Raw genomic sequence first — 18,910 nt, forward strand, 5'->3', positions numbered from 1 at the left:
TCCTGCTGGTGGCCTTGTGGATTTTATTTGTGAAAATATATATTGGGTTCATGCTTTAGTATATAAACTGTTCGTTTTTGGAAAAGGATGCCTCATGGTTTTAGGTGATTTGATCTTTTCTGTACTCTCTCTTACTCAGCCATCTGTGCTGCCTAGGAAACCTGTACCGCGTCTCCCCAGGCTTCCTTCTCAACTCTACAGCTCTCTCTCACAACCACCCAGCCCACCCTGTGTCACTGAGCATGGCCGATCTCAGACGGATAGAAAGACAGTGGGTGACACATACCAGAAAGCAATTTCGTCTCAGGGACATGGCTCTCCCTTTGGAAAGAGTGTTCTGAAGCTTCAACCAGGCTTCCTCAGGAAGGAGCTGAGGCCCTCAAGAACCCAAGCCTTAACTCTGAGCCAATGCAAGGTTGGCTAAACATAGGTTGCAGTTTGACAGTCTGAACATTAAACCATGGCTTCCCCAATTTCTTCTTCAGTAATCTTTAACATGGGCTTACCTTCTCTTAACCCAAATTCTCATATCTGAAAATGAATGTAATCATTCCTGGCTACTATATCAGGTTATAAACCAATTCATGTGAAGGGTCTTAGCAGAGTACCTGTGGGTTAGGTTTAGTGCACAGTGTTGCTGCCCTCACCCTAAGCTCTGTGGCAGAGCCAGGCACTCCTCTACATGAACCTGGAGCTCTTTGGCACTGGCCCCAGTTTTCTCCACGCTTCACATGTTGGATGAGAGACCTGAATTTACTTCTACCTGATTCTTGCTGAGTGTTGACTGATAGAGCTTAGGGATGACTGAAAAAGTCTTAGGTGTGGCCTGTCATAACAGTATGACCCCTTCTAGTAGTTTCTGCAACAACAATAAAAACCAACTAAGGACATTTTCAAGAAAGGATGCAGTGTGGAGAGATTGGCCTTTCCTGTTCGCTCCCAGGTTGTGTTCCTCCCCCTGTCTTCTGCAGTGTGTGAGGCTGCCAGCGAGGCTTCCCATAGATACCCCCAGTCTCTAGGACCCATACAATCAGTCTGCTCAGGAGTCCTTGAGGATTACTTAACACTTACTTATTTACAGCTAAGGAAACTGAGGCCAGAGCGAAGCTCAGAATTCATGATCCATGACTCCCAGACCAATACTCTTCACTTCAAATTCCCACTGGCTACATCTGGAATGTGTGTGGGGGTCTCAGAAAGTTAGCCTTCCCATGAAAATGAGAAGAAACAGCATACAAAACATTATCAGTGCTAGTCTAGTCTTATTAAACTACCTTTCTAAATCACGATCTAACAAGAGTGCTTCAAGCTAAATAAAAGAAGCCTGGAATACTCTTTTTCACTGGAGAATATAATTTTGCTTCAGCCACAATTTAAATTGATTTAGTTCTGAGCACAGCGTCTGAAGTGTGGCGCGCATTCTGTTTTCACCATGATACTTGTTTTGACAGTGATGCATTTCAGTTGACATAGCTGAGATCCTTATGTAATAAATCTCTGCCTGAAAATTAATCATGTTTATAATATTCTGAGAATTAATAACACCCGTTGCTCAAATCATTAACTTAAAAAAGGAGCTTCCAAAATCTGTTCTCGGCAGTAAGGGACCACAAATAAATGAATGTTTGATAAAATAATCCAAGTAGCAGTTTAACAAGCGTAAACTGGAGTGTGGCTGCAGTAACACAGAACTATTGTTTAAGGGTTGGCAGAGGCTGATGAGGCCCTTATTCCAGTTATGAAGCAGGCATCCACGTGCATAATGAACTGCTCTCTGAATTATTAATGCGTTGCTTATTTAGGCTCATCTGTCTAGAAGATAATGTATCCTAACTCTAATGAGTGATCGGTTTTGTACATAATTACAGTAGCAGCAATAGTGGGGAGATGTGTGCCTCCAACGAAGGGGTTCTAAAAATAAAGTCATCACAGAAACTCCGATGTGGTTGCATTCTATCAAAATCAAACCCGGAGCATTTGAGAATTCATCATAAATTACAGGAGACAGAGTCATTATTAACATCATAATTTAACACAAAAGGTTTTACTTAATCATTCATTACAGACCATATCTGTTCAAACACGTATAAATGACTTGGGTTGTTTTAAGATGTTAGCAAAGATGATTTTTTTTTTCTTTCTAATGGCCACTCAGGAACTGTGGTCTGGAAGGTCCAAGAAGAGGAGGGAAAAGTGAAAGTTGAGGTAAAAGGGTGATTATTTATGCTGGTTTTGAAGTTAGTTAAAAGTTTAAAAAGTGACCCCTTTTGTGTGTGTGTGTGTGTGTGTGTGTGTGTGTGTGTGTGTAAACATGCCTAGGGTCCACATGTATACATGCATGTGTAGGCAGAGATTGACACTGGATGTCTTCCTAAATCAGTCTCTTATTGTTTTTGAGACAGGATTTCTTTCTGAACCTGGAGACTGTTGACACATCTAGGCTAAGCACCGCCCCAGATTTGTACACAGGTACTGGACACTGACCTGGGGTTTTCTTGCTTTGCAGCAAGCACTGTACTAACTAACCTGTTACCCTACTCCTCCTTGTAATCTCTAAGATGTGTATATCTGGGATTTCTCAGGCTTTATTTATGCTGTCAAATGTATTTGGTTGGTTGGTCTGTTGGTGGTAAGGAGTCTGGATCAGGCCTGGGCATCTCTGAGCTCTCCTGAGAGTCTAGAACAGGTTCTCTGCTCACTTGTTTCTTGTTTCAACCCAGCACATTATCAAAGGAATAGAAGCAAACTGGGAGTATCTTACTTTACAGTGCTTAGTTCTGAATGTGCTGTGATGATGAGAGTGGGCTGTCATAATGACCCCCTTCAGTCTTCAGAGGGGGGCTAATTGTGAACCTGACACTAGCACACCGTGTCCATACTAGCTTGGATAGTTTCAGGTTGGCTGAAAATTGCACTGTGTGCATACATGTACATGCTTTAAAAAAAGAACATATTGCATGTGTAATATGCCTTGGGGCCTGCTGCACACGCAGTAGTTCAGGCTAGCACAATCTGGCTGTCACAATCTACTGCTCCCTGAGATCTAAGGCTCTTTAAGTTTATTCTCACATCAGAAACCCAGAACAGCGTCTTTGCCATGACTCTGGAAACTCTTGATTTCTTTCGGCTTATAAGGCTTTCCTGTTTGTGTAGGCCGTTTCTAAAAGTATCCCATCGTCTTCAGAATTCCCATTCTCGGCCTGTAGCCAGGAATGACACCTAGAGGCAAGAGGGGGGGGAATGAAAGGATGCTGCCGATTCGAGGTGCAACCTCCGTTCCTGCAGTTGGTAAACCTCACCAGCAGCAGGTCTCAGGCCTATCATCCTAGTGATAACAAAGGAGACCATCATACAGAGAGGCAGGTCATGGAAGGCCTCGTTAACCAAGCTAGGAAGACCACAGGAGCCTGAGCTTTTAAAATCTTGGATAGGAAATGAACCTCTAACACAGGAATGGCTTACATCTGGTTGAGTCGTTCATTATTCAAAGGAGCCCATGGAAAACCCCAAACATCTCAGGCTATTATCGAGACTATGGGCTATGCTCCACATCGTGATAGTAAGGCCTTATTGCATTGAGCATAAAGTCAAGCTGGTGCCTAATTTCAGCCTTCACCTCTTACTGACTCGTGTCCATGGCACTGGAAGGTACTCTGCATGCTACCACTAGCCCGACTACAGACCCTGCAGTCTACACCAGTGATACTGCCTGCGTGATACGCTGGTGTAACGGTGGCACAAGTGCTGTGGGAGCCACCAACCACTCTTTGATTGTATTTAGGGTTCACTCCACAAGATAGAACCCATACCTGACAGTGCTCAGGTGGCTAAGAACCCAAGGCTGGATAAGCCAGGGACCTAGCGGAAAAAAACAAATACTATCGTTCTGCTAAAGGAAAACAGTAGTAAAATGACTCCTTATGACATTCTGCTATACCCATAGATCAGTGCCTCATTCAGCCATCATCAGAGAATCTGCTTTTTGCAGTAGATGGGAAATAACACAGAGACCCACAATTGGATAATGTGAGTGAGAGATTTTGTAACACTCCATCCTAAATGGGATCACCCCGCCTCCCCTACAGGTTCAGGGAACTATGTGGAAGAGGAGGCAGAAGGTCGTTGAGAGCCTTAGGGAATGGATGACTTCAAGGAAACTGTCTTATCGACACAACAGAACTATTACACATAAAAACTCAGAGAGTCCGTGGCTGCATGGACTGGTTCAATCCAGACTGGGTTCCAGTGCTGAAATGGGGTCGTGGACAAGGGCTCCCACCTCTAACCAGGAAGCCATCTCCAGGTGACATCCACTTGCAAAGGAAAAATTAGCTTCTCTAATGGAGTCTCACTTAAGGGCACTTAATCACATGTAAGGGTAAGGGTAGCCCCATGTCCAGCAGTAGATGCCCAGCACAAGACAAACTCAGCAGTATTTTTCTCATAAGACTTAGCATGGGCATTAAAAAAAATCTTACTGGTCTTTTGCTTGTGTGGTATAGTTTCTGACTTTGTGTTTTTATGTTTGGTTCTTTCATTTTTGTTTCCCTGTTTATTTATTTATTTATTTATTTTCTAAGGAGACAAAAAAAATAGGGCATGAAGTTTGATGGGAAGGAGAAGAGAGGATTTGGGGGAGGGGAAAACATGATCAATATATATTATATGCATTTTGTTTTTTGAGACAGGGTTTCTCTGTGTAGCCCTGGCTGTCCTGGAGCTTGCCCTGTGAAACCAGGCTGGCCTTGAACTCAGGGATCCCACCTGCTTCTGCCTCCAAGTGCTGAGACTAAAGGTGTGTGTCACCATGACAGACTGAAACTTTTTTTCCTATTAAAAAAACAATCCCAGGTAAAAATCCCTTTTTACTTTGCAGTAATCTTCATTGTCGTTTTTAGGCCAAAGGGAAAGAAGGGAGACAAGAAATCTTAGGGGAGTTGTATGGTACTAGTGTAAGATGGTGGTGTCTTCATGGAGGCAGAGGACAGGTAAGGTCTGAGGCATTTTAGCAGCTAAAATTATCGTAGCCCAGTTGTTGGCAGGGTGTGGGGCTAAGAATGTCGGGCCTCTGGCTTCATCCTCCCAAGAATGTACAGGGGGAGAGATCATCACATAGATTTAAGTAGCTTCACCTGAAGACTCAGACCAGACAAGTCTGGGAGTCTAAGTTCAAAGTGGAAATATGGATGAGGGCTGTCAAACATAGCTGGCGGTGTAGAGAGAAGTACTGAGAGAGTCGGGAGGGGCCCAGACAAAGCTGTGGCCCCTGGCTCTCACACCCTGCTCCTCTTCCTGCGTGGCCGCTCCCTTTTTATGGCAGAGACTGTCACATTTATGGACGTGGTTTTGAAATGGCTCAGTGATCTGTCTGGTTCTTTAGTCTTTTTTTTTTTTTTTTTTTTTTTTTTTCTCACTTAGCAGTTGGGTCCTGCTCAACTCCGAATCAACCAGAAAGAATCTGTTGCTCACCAGCGATGCCTGGATGCTGACGCGTTTCCTTTCCCTTTCTGTGTCTTCTTTAAAACGGGGCACTTCCAGGGTGCTCAGACAACAATTCAGATGACCATTTGTCAGGTACAGGGTGAGCTGCGTCATGGCTAGCTGGTCACTGTACGAGAGGTTGAGGCCTGTTATCCACACCTGGTTAAAACATGAATCAGAGCAGTCAGGGAGGGTAAAATGAGACAGGAGAAGAAAAAGAACCATGCCGCTCCCAACTGGATCAGCAGGCCAAACCAAACAAGTGGCCAATGAGATTCTTGGAATAGATGTCTTTGCTTCCGTTTTGATATCACATAGCTGAGGGATGAAGCTTGTTTCTTACATATGCAATTATATAAGAAGATAAAGAAATGAAAATACCTGGCCAAGACAATCAACAGAGGTCTTGGTTCTTGGTGACTTTTTGTTGTTGTTGTTGTTTTGTTTTTTGTTTTTTTGTTTGTTTTTGTTGTTGTTTGGCCTGTGGTTTGTCATTTCAGAGGTGGACAGGGCAACGTTCTCTACTGAGGTGGAATAAGAGCTAAGGAGGGTGGTAACTAAACTGGAAAAGTGAGTGGCAGATTCAATGGCGTAAGAAAGGGGAGTTTGCCTTGGGTTTGGAAAAAGCAATGTGATTCTTATCAGAAAGTTACAGACGTAAGGTGTAAGCCTTAAGTGCCCTACCATTCACTTTATCAGCCTGCAAATTCACAGTGCCCTCAACAGTGACATCTGGAGTTATGAGCAGACTATGACACAACAATTTAAATGCTATGGAAAACAGGTTAGTTACACACTTACTGTGGGCGAGTAGATAATTGAGTGGTGGTTATTAATAATTGAGTTATTGGTTATTAATTTATTTGACAGATATTTACTGAGCATCTACTATGTGTTTAACTGGCAATGACAAAAGTAGGTCATATGCTACCTCCTCCCTTTCCTTTAAAGGTGACTTGTCATTTCAGACTCCCATGAGATCCCCAGAATCCAACTTAGTTGAATGATAAAGGCAGAACATGCAAGTCACTAGAGAATCAAAAATATAAAGGCCTAGGTCATGCCATTAAGATGACAGATCCACATATGCTCAGTGAATCACAGCTCAGTGTAATGTGCACCATAACAACGGTTATGGAAGTAGGAAGGGCAGACGGGGTTTGTCTGGTGGAGTACAGGCCGCCTCTGAAGGTGACATTTGAGCTTTAAACTAGTCAAAAGTCGTGATTTGCGTGGACCGAGAACATATGGTGTGCCAGGTACTTCACACACTTCTCTGCTCTTTCTAGGTAACTGAAAAACTACAACCCATGCGTGCTACAGATAAAGAAACAGGTTCAGGAAGAACCCAAGTCTCCACAGTAAGTAAGGGGTAGCACTCAGATTCTAATCATTTCTGTCCGGCCCCAAGCCCGCCCTCCTCTCATGCACCTCTGGAGAGGAGGGCATTGATGCTGCACCAATCCTCCAGTCAAATTAAAAGTCAGAGCTGCAGAGAGTCGGAACATGCTCTTGTTTAACACAGCCTATGCCATGGAAGTGTCTTGTGGAGAAAACATAAAGCATTGTATTTCTGGAGCATGCTGTAATTATCAGTAATGCATTTTCACCATAGGAACCATAGGAAGTTGGAAACTAACACATTTTCATGAAGATTTGATTAAATATTTTTTTCCTCTTAGAAGGCCTCCAAGTGCCTCGCTCACCAACTCTGTATGTTAAAATACATACTACATCTGCCCTAGAGTGGACTCCTTTCTAGCAAATCTAGCAGTGAGTGACTTGAGTAAGCATTGAATGTAAATGACATCATTATAAGAATATTAAGGGGTCAAGCTGACAAGGCCCCTTGCTAAACTGAAGCTAATTTCAGGATCATATTCTCACAGTAATCCGCTTTCATAACAACAAATAAATCACATTTGCAACAATTGCTAAAAAACTAACTGCCAAGTATCTGCTGCAGTTGTAAACATCGCTATTTGTCAACTTAAATATTTCCTGCTGTATGGCATCACATATAAATCAGGTGGGGACAGCCCCTGTTCCCTGTGAGGACCGACTGAACCTGCTGCTCCTACATGTCTGTTTCCAGAGTTTCTCTTCTCATGCTTTGGTGCTCTTGTTCAAATAGAGATACACAAAACCTTACTGATGTTTGTGTTAATGATATTGATGTTTTGGTGATAAGACTTTTGATAAGAAAGCAGTATAGTATAGGGAAAGACAGAACCACGGCGTGAGAGCAACTGTGTGTAGCCTCACACGCAGCAGATGTTTTACTGATGCTCTCAGTCTCGGTGTCCTTAACTGTCAGGCGCAAACAGTAATACCTCCCACGTGGGCTTTGAGAAACAAACAAACCCCAAAAGCACATACAATTGCCCGATAAAGTTGAGTATAAATGTTACGTATGATACTAAATATTCCCTTTAAGAGGGCAGATTCCTCGCTGAGCTCAGTGGTGCAGGCCACAATCTCAGCACTCACTAAATCGGACAAGGATGACAAGTTCAAGGCCAGCCTGGACTAAGAGTGGAAAATACAGTCTTTTAAAAAGATTCTAAGGAGCCATACTTGGTGTGGCTATCAGATGGCACCATTTCCTACCTGGGTTGGCCACAGTGGCAGGCTCTGGGTCAGGCTGCTACTCTAGCTCCAGTTTCCTGGCAAGGATACTGGGGTCAAGCTGCTTCACAGTTTACCTGAGATGGTAGAGCACGGCCAGAGCCCTGAAGTTTCTGAAGGTTAGTATTGTTGCTTCCCCAGGCTGCCCTAACCCCTTGGTTCTGAAAAGAAGTAGAACACATTTCCTGAAGCCTTTTCCTCAACAGCGGGCCTGCCTGATCTGCTCAGATAATTGTTCCATTCTCCATCTGGCTTTCTATGCTGAAAACATTGCCCAAGGCATGCTTGTTTGTGTACAGGGCTTCGGATTGTTGGCCCTTTAGGGGAGGCTGCTAAGTCTTTGTCTTCCTGCAGCTCCCAGTGTGTGGGGTATGGTTGGTGAGGCAGGATCACACACTATTCCAGTACCATACCGTGGACGCCTCCAGAGCCATCAGGAGCAGGCCTCTGGGGGCCTCTTAGGTCCAGATTCAGATCAAGCAAATAGTTCTCTGTACTTCCTTGTTGCATTTCCCATGTTCTTACTGCCTCTTACTTAATCTTATTTTTAAATTTAAAATTTGGTGTTAATTTTAAAAAACGTACAGCTCCCTGTAGTGGACTCTCCTGTCGCAAGCCAGCCATGACAGTGGCCTGTACAAAACACACTCTGAGAAGGGATAAGGACAGTGTGTGGGTGGTGACTTTGACGTGACTTGCTATGATGACTTGTAATGACTAGCCTGAGAATTAATTGATCAGGTTTGAAGGCAAGGACACTGCAGAAAAGACTCTTTAAAAAAAAATCACCCAGCACAATCAGTTTACTTTATAAACGGAGCAACTCTGACATGGATGGGAAAATGGCTCGCTCTGGCTCACAGCTAAGCATCAAAGGTGCAGAACCTACAAGTCCTAGTTCTTGTCACATGATAACTGCTCGATGCTTTTCAAAAATAGTTTTGCTGAAGATAGCGAAAATGCTAGGGAAACTCACACCAAGGCCTCAAGAACACAAACAACACAAATACACATTCACCTCTGCATTTCTTGCAATACTGAAAACTTAACAATTTTCCAGCATTTGGGCATTAGGTAAGAAACTGAGTATATCCAAGTAATGAGATGGTATGTGATATCATTATGAGAGATGACGGTTGTGAATAACATGATGATACACTGTGTACAAGGAGGAGGACAAGAGTCATGTAAGCAACATGACCTGAGCTTTGCAAAAAATACTCAATACACAAAAGACCAGATGAGAATATTAGGACATGCTCACCATCAGTGTCAATATTAGCAGAATTTATAATTGCACTTTCGTGGATATTCTCAGACACGTTCGGGATATGCACCATCTAACATGGTAGCTGCCAGCACATGTAGCCACTGGGCACTTGAAATGTTGCTGGTACCCATGCTGGATCCCCAAGATTGAGGAGATAAAAGGGAACACCTCATGGATAATATTTTATACTAATGCATGCTGAAATACTACTACTCTGGTTATGATGGGTTAAGTAAAAATGTTAACTTATTTTCAGCTCTTTGTTAACTTGTAAACATGGGATTACTAGAAAATAAAAATTATGCATATGGCTTAATAATCGCTAATCCTTTACCAAAGAGGAGAGCCCAGTGTGGGGAGAGGAGGCCCTAGCTCTCCACCTCCCTGACTGTATTATGCCTGGATTTAGAGAACTAACACAGACCAGAAATTGTTCTGCTCTCAAGTTCTTTGTGATTACAAGGCAATAGCATGATCCTGTGTGAGAAGGGGTGGGAGAGACTTAATATAAAGCCCCTTTTGCCTTAGGTACTCTGGGCAGATGGAGGCTGCCTGCTCACCTCTGCTGCTTCTGCCTCTTTCTGGTGACAGGCAGAATGGATGGGGGTGGAGCATGCAGCTGTGGGCAGCTGTGCTTTGGTCCTGTGTTCTGTAATCGTCTTCAAGTGCAAGTAAAGTTCCGTGGCAAAGAGTTTTGTCCTGCTTCTAGCTAGCCGCCTTTTCTGAGCGTCAGGGTAAAAGTGAGACTGAGACACTAGTTTACAGGTTACATAGTAGTCATTGAAGGAAGAGAATTTGTGAGCTTTAAGAATCAACAGATGTTTTTACAAATTCATCTTGACGTTTTCATCTCCTTTTCTATAGAGAAACCTAGGCTCTGAGCAGTAAAGAGACCAATGATTTAAGTTTGTGCTATCGATGTCTGAGATACAAGTAAGTCACTGAAGATGATGGTCCAGGTAGACTCTCCCTCCATTGCCTCCAGACATGTCTACAGAGCCGACTAGGGACTGTGAAGATTTACCATCTGGTGGGAAATTTTCTTAAATGACTTACTCTTCAAATCGACGAAGTTTAAGAGATACAGCACTGAGAATTCGCCCACCACAGAGCTGGTACCAGGCCTTCAGAGTAAACTGTGATGTATGACCACTCTCCTCAGCAGCCTGTTTGGCTGAGGGATGTAGAAATGACCTCCCTTGCCCATGTCTTTGTTCAGATTTATGGTTCTAAGTCTGATGGGAAATCTATTATTGGACCATTTAATTCTTCCAAGAGAAAGGCCAAGCCACCTGTCAAACCCATGGGCAACACAGCAATGACTAAGCTGAAGAAGCCAGTATATATGTTTAGCTCCTCTGGGAGAGGCATAATCCAGCTGTGGGGAGGCCGAGGTTCCTTGTCTTCTTCTGGCTTGACTAAGAGGTGAGTAAAGAACTTATTTTCCACAAGAAAGGACTTGTGGCTTAACAGTCTCTAGTCCATTGCACCTTTACCAAAGAGGCGGGCCCAGTGCGGGGAGAGGATACAATGTCAGAGGCTGGGAATTTGTTGAAGAGTGTTGAGTAGAGAGGAATGACATGTCCCAGTGTGTGTCCCAGTGTGTACTTTTGAACAGTTGGTATGCAGTAAGAGAAGAGACTATGATGTCCAGGATGGAGACATGTCAGGATGAGACTGCCATAGTTTGGGTGACAGATGGCAGTGGAAAGACCAGAATGGGAGCCATTAAGGGTGAAAGGACACAGACACATTTCAATCAGACCTTAGAGGACATCCTGATAGGTCTCACGTGGGACATACAACAAAAAGAAGAGTCCAAGAATCAAAGATATCTTTAATTTCCCCAGGAAATGGAAGGACTATCTGTTCCTAGTAGAACAGATTAAGGACTGGTTAGAGGGTAAATCTAGGCTTTGGGTTTAGGTTTGTTCAGTTTGAGAGGCTTCTGTTGGACAATGTTCTAGTGGACAGGGTGAGAGCTAAGGCACACCTTTCTCGCTGTATTCCAGGAGCATGTGTTGGGCTGTACTGTAAGCTTAAAGACAAATCAGGCCCTGGTAAGGAGGCAGCCCATCTCTGATGTCATTTTTGAGACAGGTGAGACCCATAGGACCTCAGGCCTTATCTAAGAGACTGTGGTAGAGACTGGTCATCCGGCTTCTCCCCATAGTCAGGCCAAGATGCACTAAGCTTGCAAAAGATAGAACAGGAAAAATAGGCAGAGAGAATCGTCAGCAACTGAGGATAAGGAAGACGTAAGAGGATGGTGCTTTAACAGAGGCAAGGGGCTTCCTGGAGTGAGACCCCTGGACCGGAGTTACAGGGACTCGCTGAAGATGCTAGTCTTTCCCCTGCTGTCTGTCCGGTCTTCAGCAATTTTGTTCCCTCTCTCTGAGCCTACTTCCTCCAAAGGCTGTAACTGCATCTTCATGGTGGAGTATTTGCCTAGCACACATGTGATCTTAGGTTCAGTCACTAATACTGCCAAATCAAACCAAACACAGGGAGCCTAATGGCGTGGATCCCCGTGGTCTGTGGTGAGGTGACGGCTTGAGGGAGTGTGTGAGACTATTACTGTAGGGCCTGGCAACCCCAAATCTGTTTGTTCCCATGATCCTTCTTCCCATAGAACTTTGGAGACAGTTTGATAGAGTCAGGGCAGTGGGAGGTCACAGTTGTTGGACTCTGACTTTTATATACTTGCCTGCATCTCAGAGACAGGGAGCAGAACAGGCCCCAGCATCTCTGTAAACATGAACTTGCGATCTCTTTGCCACAGTAAATGGCATCTCTTCCCCATGTTGGATTATTAAAATGTCAGGCAGCACTGAGTGCTCCATGCGGTAGATATACCTGGCACTTAATTTTTAAATAAGTGGGTGCACTACACTGATAGGATTTTCAATTAGTAAAATATTAATATGATTGTGATATTTTAGTAAGAGTTGTTTGCATCGCATAAAAACAAATCAGTAGACAGGCAGATGAACAGCTGCCTCTTGGCCTGTTGCCACCTAGTGGCAATTTCTGGGATAGCCCAATGTCTTCTAGAAGTCTCTAAGAGATGAGAACAGTCCCTGACCAGACTACCTGATCAACAACTAAAACTTCTGGAGTCCATCCTGGAGTGCTTCCCCACGTTTCTACTAGTATTATTTGCCCTTAGGGCATGACAAATCACATCTCCATAAGGCCGTCTTTAAATAGCGAAAGCATCCATCCTTGGACATTTCCTCCCCTACTCAGGGATTTATTTTGGTTCTTAAAGTCTATACGGTCGGAAGCAATAAAACATCTGAGTCCTGGCTCTTAGCAGTCAGGGCAAAGTAACCCATTATGCTTAGGGCCTCCATGATTTTCAAAAGCTCAGATATTTGGATTAAAATATTTAAAATTTTAAAATAGCTAATGACAGCTGGGCAGTGCTGGTGCACACCTTTAGTCTGTACTTGAGAGACAGAGGCAGGCCAATCTCTTGTGAGTTTGGGGTCCAGCTTGGTCTATGGAGTGAGTTCCAGGACAGCCAGAGCTAAACAGAGATACCCTGTTTTTGAAAAAAATAAAATAAAACAAAAAGTTAATGACTTCCTAATATGAAAATTTGGAATAAAATAACAATAAATATTTTAAAAGTGTCCACAAAGTTGAATATGTAAGCCAAGTGTAACCACACTCTTTAAGAAGTGATGCTTAAATCAGATTCCATTCGAGTGCATTGGGACCCTACAGGATAAGGACAGGTAAAACATCTGTAAAAACCAGAAAGGCTCTGGGTGCCACAGGCTCTGAAGCACAGAATGAGCTCCTTACATACCTCCACGCTCTCTGAGAACTGTGGGAGGTGGACAGACTCACTCAGCTCCTGTCATTCAGTGAGGAGCTAACTGGGAGTAGAGCCCGAGGTCATGACCCTAGGTCTCCCTCATTTGTGACACTAGTTACCAGTAACAAGAAACCAGCCTTCTCTGCGGTGCTAGAAACTTCTCTGCCACGTTGAAAATTCTTTAAGGTTATGCCAAAATCACACTAGAAATTGATTGATTTGGTTATCTAAAATGAAAAAAACAAGTTTAAACTACAGCAGCAGCAGCTACACTTGTTTTTCACTTTTAAAAAAAACCCACAATTTTAAGTACACTCTTGCATTTTCTGTTTCCTACCCTTCTGTCATCACAACTTATGATCCTTCTTGTGTTATTAAAAACTGATGGCCTAATTGGTATTATTTATAATCTTAGTGTACAGAATTACACACTCATTTTTCTTTCTTTTTTTCTGCTTAAGTATTTTCTTGCCTTCTTATGTTTTTTTAGAAGGCCATTTTCTTATTTGGAAATTGATCACTAAACATTAGTAAACATGAAAATCTAATTTTCATAACCAGTTTTTTAAATAAGACTATTGATTGTTTGCCCCTGCATGTGATTCAGGAAAGGAACCCCACATTACACGTGGTGGTTTTGACTTTCAGGCTGTAAATATGAAGACTGGTGGATGATTGGCTTCTCTGAGAAGTGGCCCTTATGATGTGCGTTAAATGATTTCTAAAAGGCTTTCTTTGTGCGAGTGTTCAAAGCAGAAGAGCTTTTGTTGTGTAGTAGGGAGGGTTTCTGTGTGCAGTCCTTGTGTGCATGGAGGACTTTTGTGCAAAGCAGGGTATTCTCTGGGTGAGGAGGAGAGCACACACACGGGCCTCAGTCCTCGAGATGCATTCAAGCACAGCCCCTTTCCCCCCACTAGGCTACTCTGCAGCCCCAGTAAACCATACTCTCCCGTAAAGAACAATTTTGGTTGCAGACTACATAGGCGAGAAACATGCATTGTGAAAGTGATGGCTTTAGAACTGGTCTGGTCCAGCTGCTTTAGAGCCCAGAGGCGAGGCTCTGAAAAGGAAGAGACGTGGTCGAGAGCAGAGTTCAGACCACAGTTCAGAGTCTTGGTGGTAAATCCAAGGCTAGTTTATTTATGTTTGAGCCATTCCAAGAAAGAAAATGAGACCAAGAACAGAAGCCTGTTTTCCATTTCTGTATCCCAACCAACACCTAGCATGACACTCGATAGAAGTCATGCCAATCAGCATGTCTTCACTGGATAATTAAACTAAATAACATGAGAAGAGAAGATCTTAGTTAAATCCTCAGAAGCTAAACTTTTTACACTGTGTCACACTGTGACCCGTCGATTCCACTAGTGGGCATAAAACCCAAAGAAAGGAAAACATATTTCTGCAAAAACTTGCATGAATGCTCAAAGCAAAGATCACTGTCTTTCCATCTCTGAGAAGCAGTTAAGAACAAAAGTCCAGAGCAAACAACTGAGCTACCATGTCTGCCCTAACTCTATCTCCGGCAGCCAGTAGTTCAGAAGCATCAGGACCCAAAGAGCTTTGTGTCATTCAAGCTCTTTCAGTGAAAAGTAGAAGCAGTTAATATCCTTTAACTGGTGGAAAGACAAAATGTGGCATAGCCATTCAGTAGAATACTACTGAACCGTAGAAAAGAATGATCAATACAACCAATGCCTGCTACCACATGCCTGAACTCTGAAAACACAGTGCATCAAAGAAAAGTAACAAAAGACCACCCACTGTATGATCACACTTACATGAGATGCCTAAGATAATGAAATCCATGGAGACAGGAGGTAGTTCACAGTGGCTAAGGGGAAGAGGCATGGGAAATGACTACTAATGGTTCTATCGTCATTGGGTGGGAGGAGTAAAATAAACGTAAAATTTGATAAAGGTGATGGGTGTGCAAGTCTAAATACATGCAGAACTACTAAGTACCTTCTTTGGAAAAGTGACCTTTATGGCATGAGGTATATCAATAAAGCTGTTATACACACAGCCACACAACCCAGTCTCCACAAAGTCCATTGTAGTATAGACAGTTGTATAATCTGTATGTCCCTTATTTGACTGTGGTTGGGTATAGATGACAACTGGATAAAGGGGTCTGTGACGAGCCTTTCAAGTGGCCTTCTGGGCTTACCTTAGCTACTTTTCAAGTCAGAACCTAATTAAACTTTGCTATGTATGTCCAACAAATATCCATCGCATACACTAAAACAACTAGTGACCTGCAATACACACAGGGCTTGACAAACAGCCATGAGACGGAGGAGATGACAACTCAGTAGGATAGTGTCATATGCATATGCACTCTAAGGACACAGTGTCATTCTTCCAAAAGCCAGGTGACTTCTTCCTGCTCTGTACCACAGGCTTTCATTTTGTGTCAGCTGGGAGGGGCAACATCAGATCCACAAGGCAGGTGGGGCTGGTCAGACTGGTGAGCACATGACCTAGGAAAGCTGTGTTCTAGTTACACCTCCCACCTTCTCCCTCTGTTCATTCCCCACACTGCATCTCCCACCCCAAGTTTCTATGTCCTCCACGGGGACCCTTCTCATCCCCATCACACTAGCCCAGTAATTTACGATTGATTTGGTGGTGGCGGAGGGCATGGCTCCAAAGTGGCATGTTTATCACAGTGCAGCTTTTGGAGGCTGGTTATCTGGAAGTGAACCTGGATTCCACTTTGCCTTCGATGCCTACAGAGTCTCGTGTTTGAAATAGTGAGCATTCTATCAAGACACTACGTCATCATTTTTATGGCTGTGGTATTTAGGAAACTTTGTATTTGATCTCATGTAGGGTAGACTACAGAAAGGAAATGTGGGAGAGAAAGGGGAGCATGTACTAAGGGCTGTTAAGTGCAAGGCACTGTGGGATTTTTCATCATCCTCACAACAGCCTTGTGGAGTAGATAGTAAATATGTATTTAATCTAAGTGGAAACGGAGGCTCAAAGATTCCAGGAATGTGCCGTCAGCTCCCAGCTAAGCCAGGGTGGGGTTAAACTCCAGAGCCTAGCTTTCCTCTGCCACACTTGATCCTAGTGATGACAGAGTTGGGCCAGAGAGCTCATGTCAGGAAGCTTCACTAGTTATTAGATAGTTCTGAGGCCAGGAGGGCCCCCAATTGACTGTGGATCTTGGGGAGGTCACTTACCATCCTTCTCCTCACGTCTTATCATTTATCTGCAGAGTACCTTGAGAATTATATTTCCAGAGATTTGTCAGGACAGAGAAACACTGTCCAAGCCTCCTACCTCAGATCAGTAACTCCTGAAGCTCTTTCCAGAAGTACACGGGTGAAGCTGGGGCCTTGGAAAACATTCTGGTAGATTCAACGCTGACTAAAAGTCATCTTGGAGTTCCATCTGAGTAAGTGTGGTGGGTCTTGCTTTCCCACCTGCCTTCCCTGGGCTCTGCCCTGTGTTAACTAACCTTCTGGCTGCCAAGCTGCCCCCAGAGGCTGTTTGTAACTGACCACCTCTCTGGAACCAATGATCCCTGAGTAGATTCCTAACAAATGAGTAAACACAATTAACTGGAGAAAGTTATTTCCCCTCCTTCCTTTTTTCTATCCCATTTCTCTTCCTACCCTTCTCTACACATTCATTCACTGCACTGGCTCTTAACGTGCTTTCATCTCCAGAGGATACACCAGACGGCTCTCAATGATCAAATCTGTAAGTACCAAATCTGAGTTTTAGCTGTTTGTGCCCACTAAGTGTTTTACATAGAAAGCAATTGTAAAATTACTTTCTCATATTTCCTCCTTTTTTTGTTCATACTCTGATGCTTACCCCCTGAAAGCTTGGGTGGCATGTTCTTCCCTATACTCCAGGTCTTCAACATGACTAGAGGATTCATAGTGTTATTTATTTACTTGGAAAGTGTCTTTCTTTTGAGCTCAGGTCAGGTCTGGCATGATGGGCAGATCAGCCTCACAGGAAGGGTTTTTTTGTTTTGTTTTGTTTTTTATTTGTTCATAAGGATTTGGACCCAACAGTATAGTAAATCTTATGTTTAAGGAAGTGAAATATATGTTGAAAGGAATATACATATTGTTAAAACATTTCTATTTATGTAAAAGATTCATGTAATTTTATAAAGGATTTTAAGTGCTGTGTTAGACTGTACTAGTAACAGATGTTCAACCACATGTTTATGTTGTGTTACTGAAAAGTCATGCATTACCTGATATTTTATTTTAAAAACATACCGATGCCATCACATTTTAAGTTAGCTCAAATTAGTTATTACTAGAGAAATATAAATAATTAAAAATAACAGAAGGGTGCTTAAGAACTGATACTGCTGACAAAGCTGGGAGATTTTGTTAAAGGAGCCCCTTCAGAATTCCAGGCCTGTGTGCCACTTCTTGTTCTTTTTCTGCAAAGACAGATGGTGTCAGTAATTGCCTATATATTTAATTAAGTTAAAAAGCTACATAGGAAGGGCTTGGCAAAACAAAACAGGAAACTGTGTTATGAGTGAAGAAAGCAAAGTCGCAGACACTGGTAATGTAAGATAGCACTTCCATCCCTGATAGACACTCAGATGCCCATATGTACTGGAGTGTGGACTGCACTTTATCCATATAATTATATAAATAACGATAAAGTACATGTGGGAAGAGCCACCAGTAGCACTTTTACATTCTGACCAACTGAAGGAGAATGATCCTACCTGTGTGCTCCTACTATTTGACCTAATGCTTGAGTCACCTCCACTTTGTCTAAATACTTGAGCAGTTACTCTACACCCCTCTTACATTGTCTCCTGGGATCCCTCTCCTAACAGGCTGGCTAATCATTGTGAAATTATTATTGGTGGTGTGTGGGGTGGTGGGTGCTGCAGCAGCTACTTACAGAAAGTGGTTTGGAAAACTGACTTAGCCATTCTTGCGGTGTCTGTCTTCAATGTTCCCATCCTGTGAATCCACCTTCTGGCTTAATGGCAATATGGCGCTCCCAGCTGTGGTATAGTGTATGGGCTGCACGTTTAAACTCTTAAAGCTTAAAAATGGCTACCACAACACTGATTTTATTCCGTTTCTCTTAGTCATTAACATTTAATGATTACCTTATGTGCAGAGCACAAGGATGGAATATATTAACAAAAATAGGAGATGTGTTTTCCTGCTTTAAGCTGTTCAACTCAATTCAACAAGCATATTGAGGGAATGCAAGGAAATAGACATTTTCTCTGGTGTGTGTGTGTGTGGGGGGGGGATGGCGCTTACAAAAGACTCATCACCAAGTCTGTGCAGTGCTACAGTGCTTGCTGGGAAACACTAAAGGCTTGTAGTCACATAAGCCATGGTAGGAACCTGAATTAGCCACTTTATAGCAATGTGACCCTGAATGTGGCACTGTAGCCACAGTTTCCTCATTTGTAAATCAGGGCTAATAATTTACAATGGTCATTAGAGCAGTCACTCTGACCATTGGTACTACACCTCAGCTCCACGAAACTAGAAGATTAGGCGGCAGTCGAAAGGGGATGGATTAAGGTAGGCTCCCATGTAGAGTTGAATTTTGAAGGAAGGGAATTTAAAACTTGCATATTAACAGACAAAAAAAGGAAACGCAAGTTGGGATAAAGGCAGACTGTCAGGGGTAGGACAAGAATACATTTGTTGAAAATGGAGTCACTAACTTGTTTTGGAGAGTCC

At 43.1% G+C, this 18,910-nt stretch overlaps 1 protein-coding gene across 6 annotated transcripts in view; it reads right to left on the minus strand.

Annotated features, from left to right (window-relative positions):
• Window positions 1–18,910, minus strand: part of Iqch (IQ motif containing H) — a 182,362-nt gene that overhangs the window by 25,877 nt on the left and 137,575 nt on the right. For all 6 annotated transcript variants that reach the window (XM_076925732.1, XM_076925733.1, XM_076925735.1 and 3 more), the window contains one exon: window positions 5,470–5,640. In XM_076925732.1, the coding sequence (XP_076781847.1) occupies window positions 5,470–5,640 (171 nt within the window). The remainder of the gene's footprint in view (window positions 1–5,469; window positions 5,641–18,910) is intronic.

Source organism: Arvicanthis niloticus, chromosome 26 (assembly GCF_011762505.2).
Source record: "Arvicanthis niloticus isolate mArvNil1 chromosome 26, mArvNil1.pat.X, whole genome shotgun sequence".
Classification (NCBI taxonomy): domain Eukaryota; kingdom Metazoa; phylum Chordata; class Mammalia; order Rodentia; family Muridae; genus Arvicanthis; species Arvicanthis niloticus.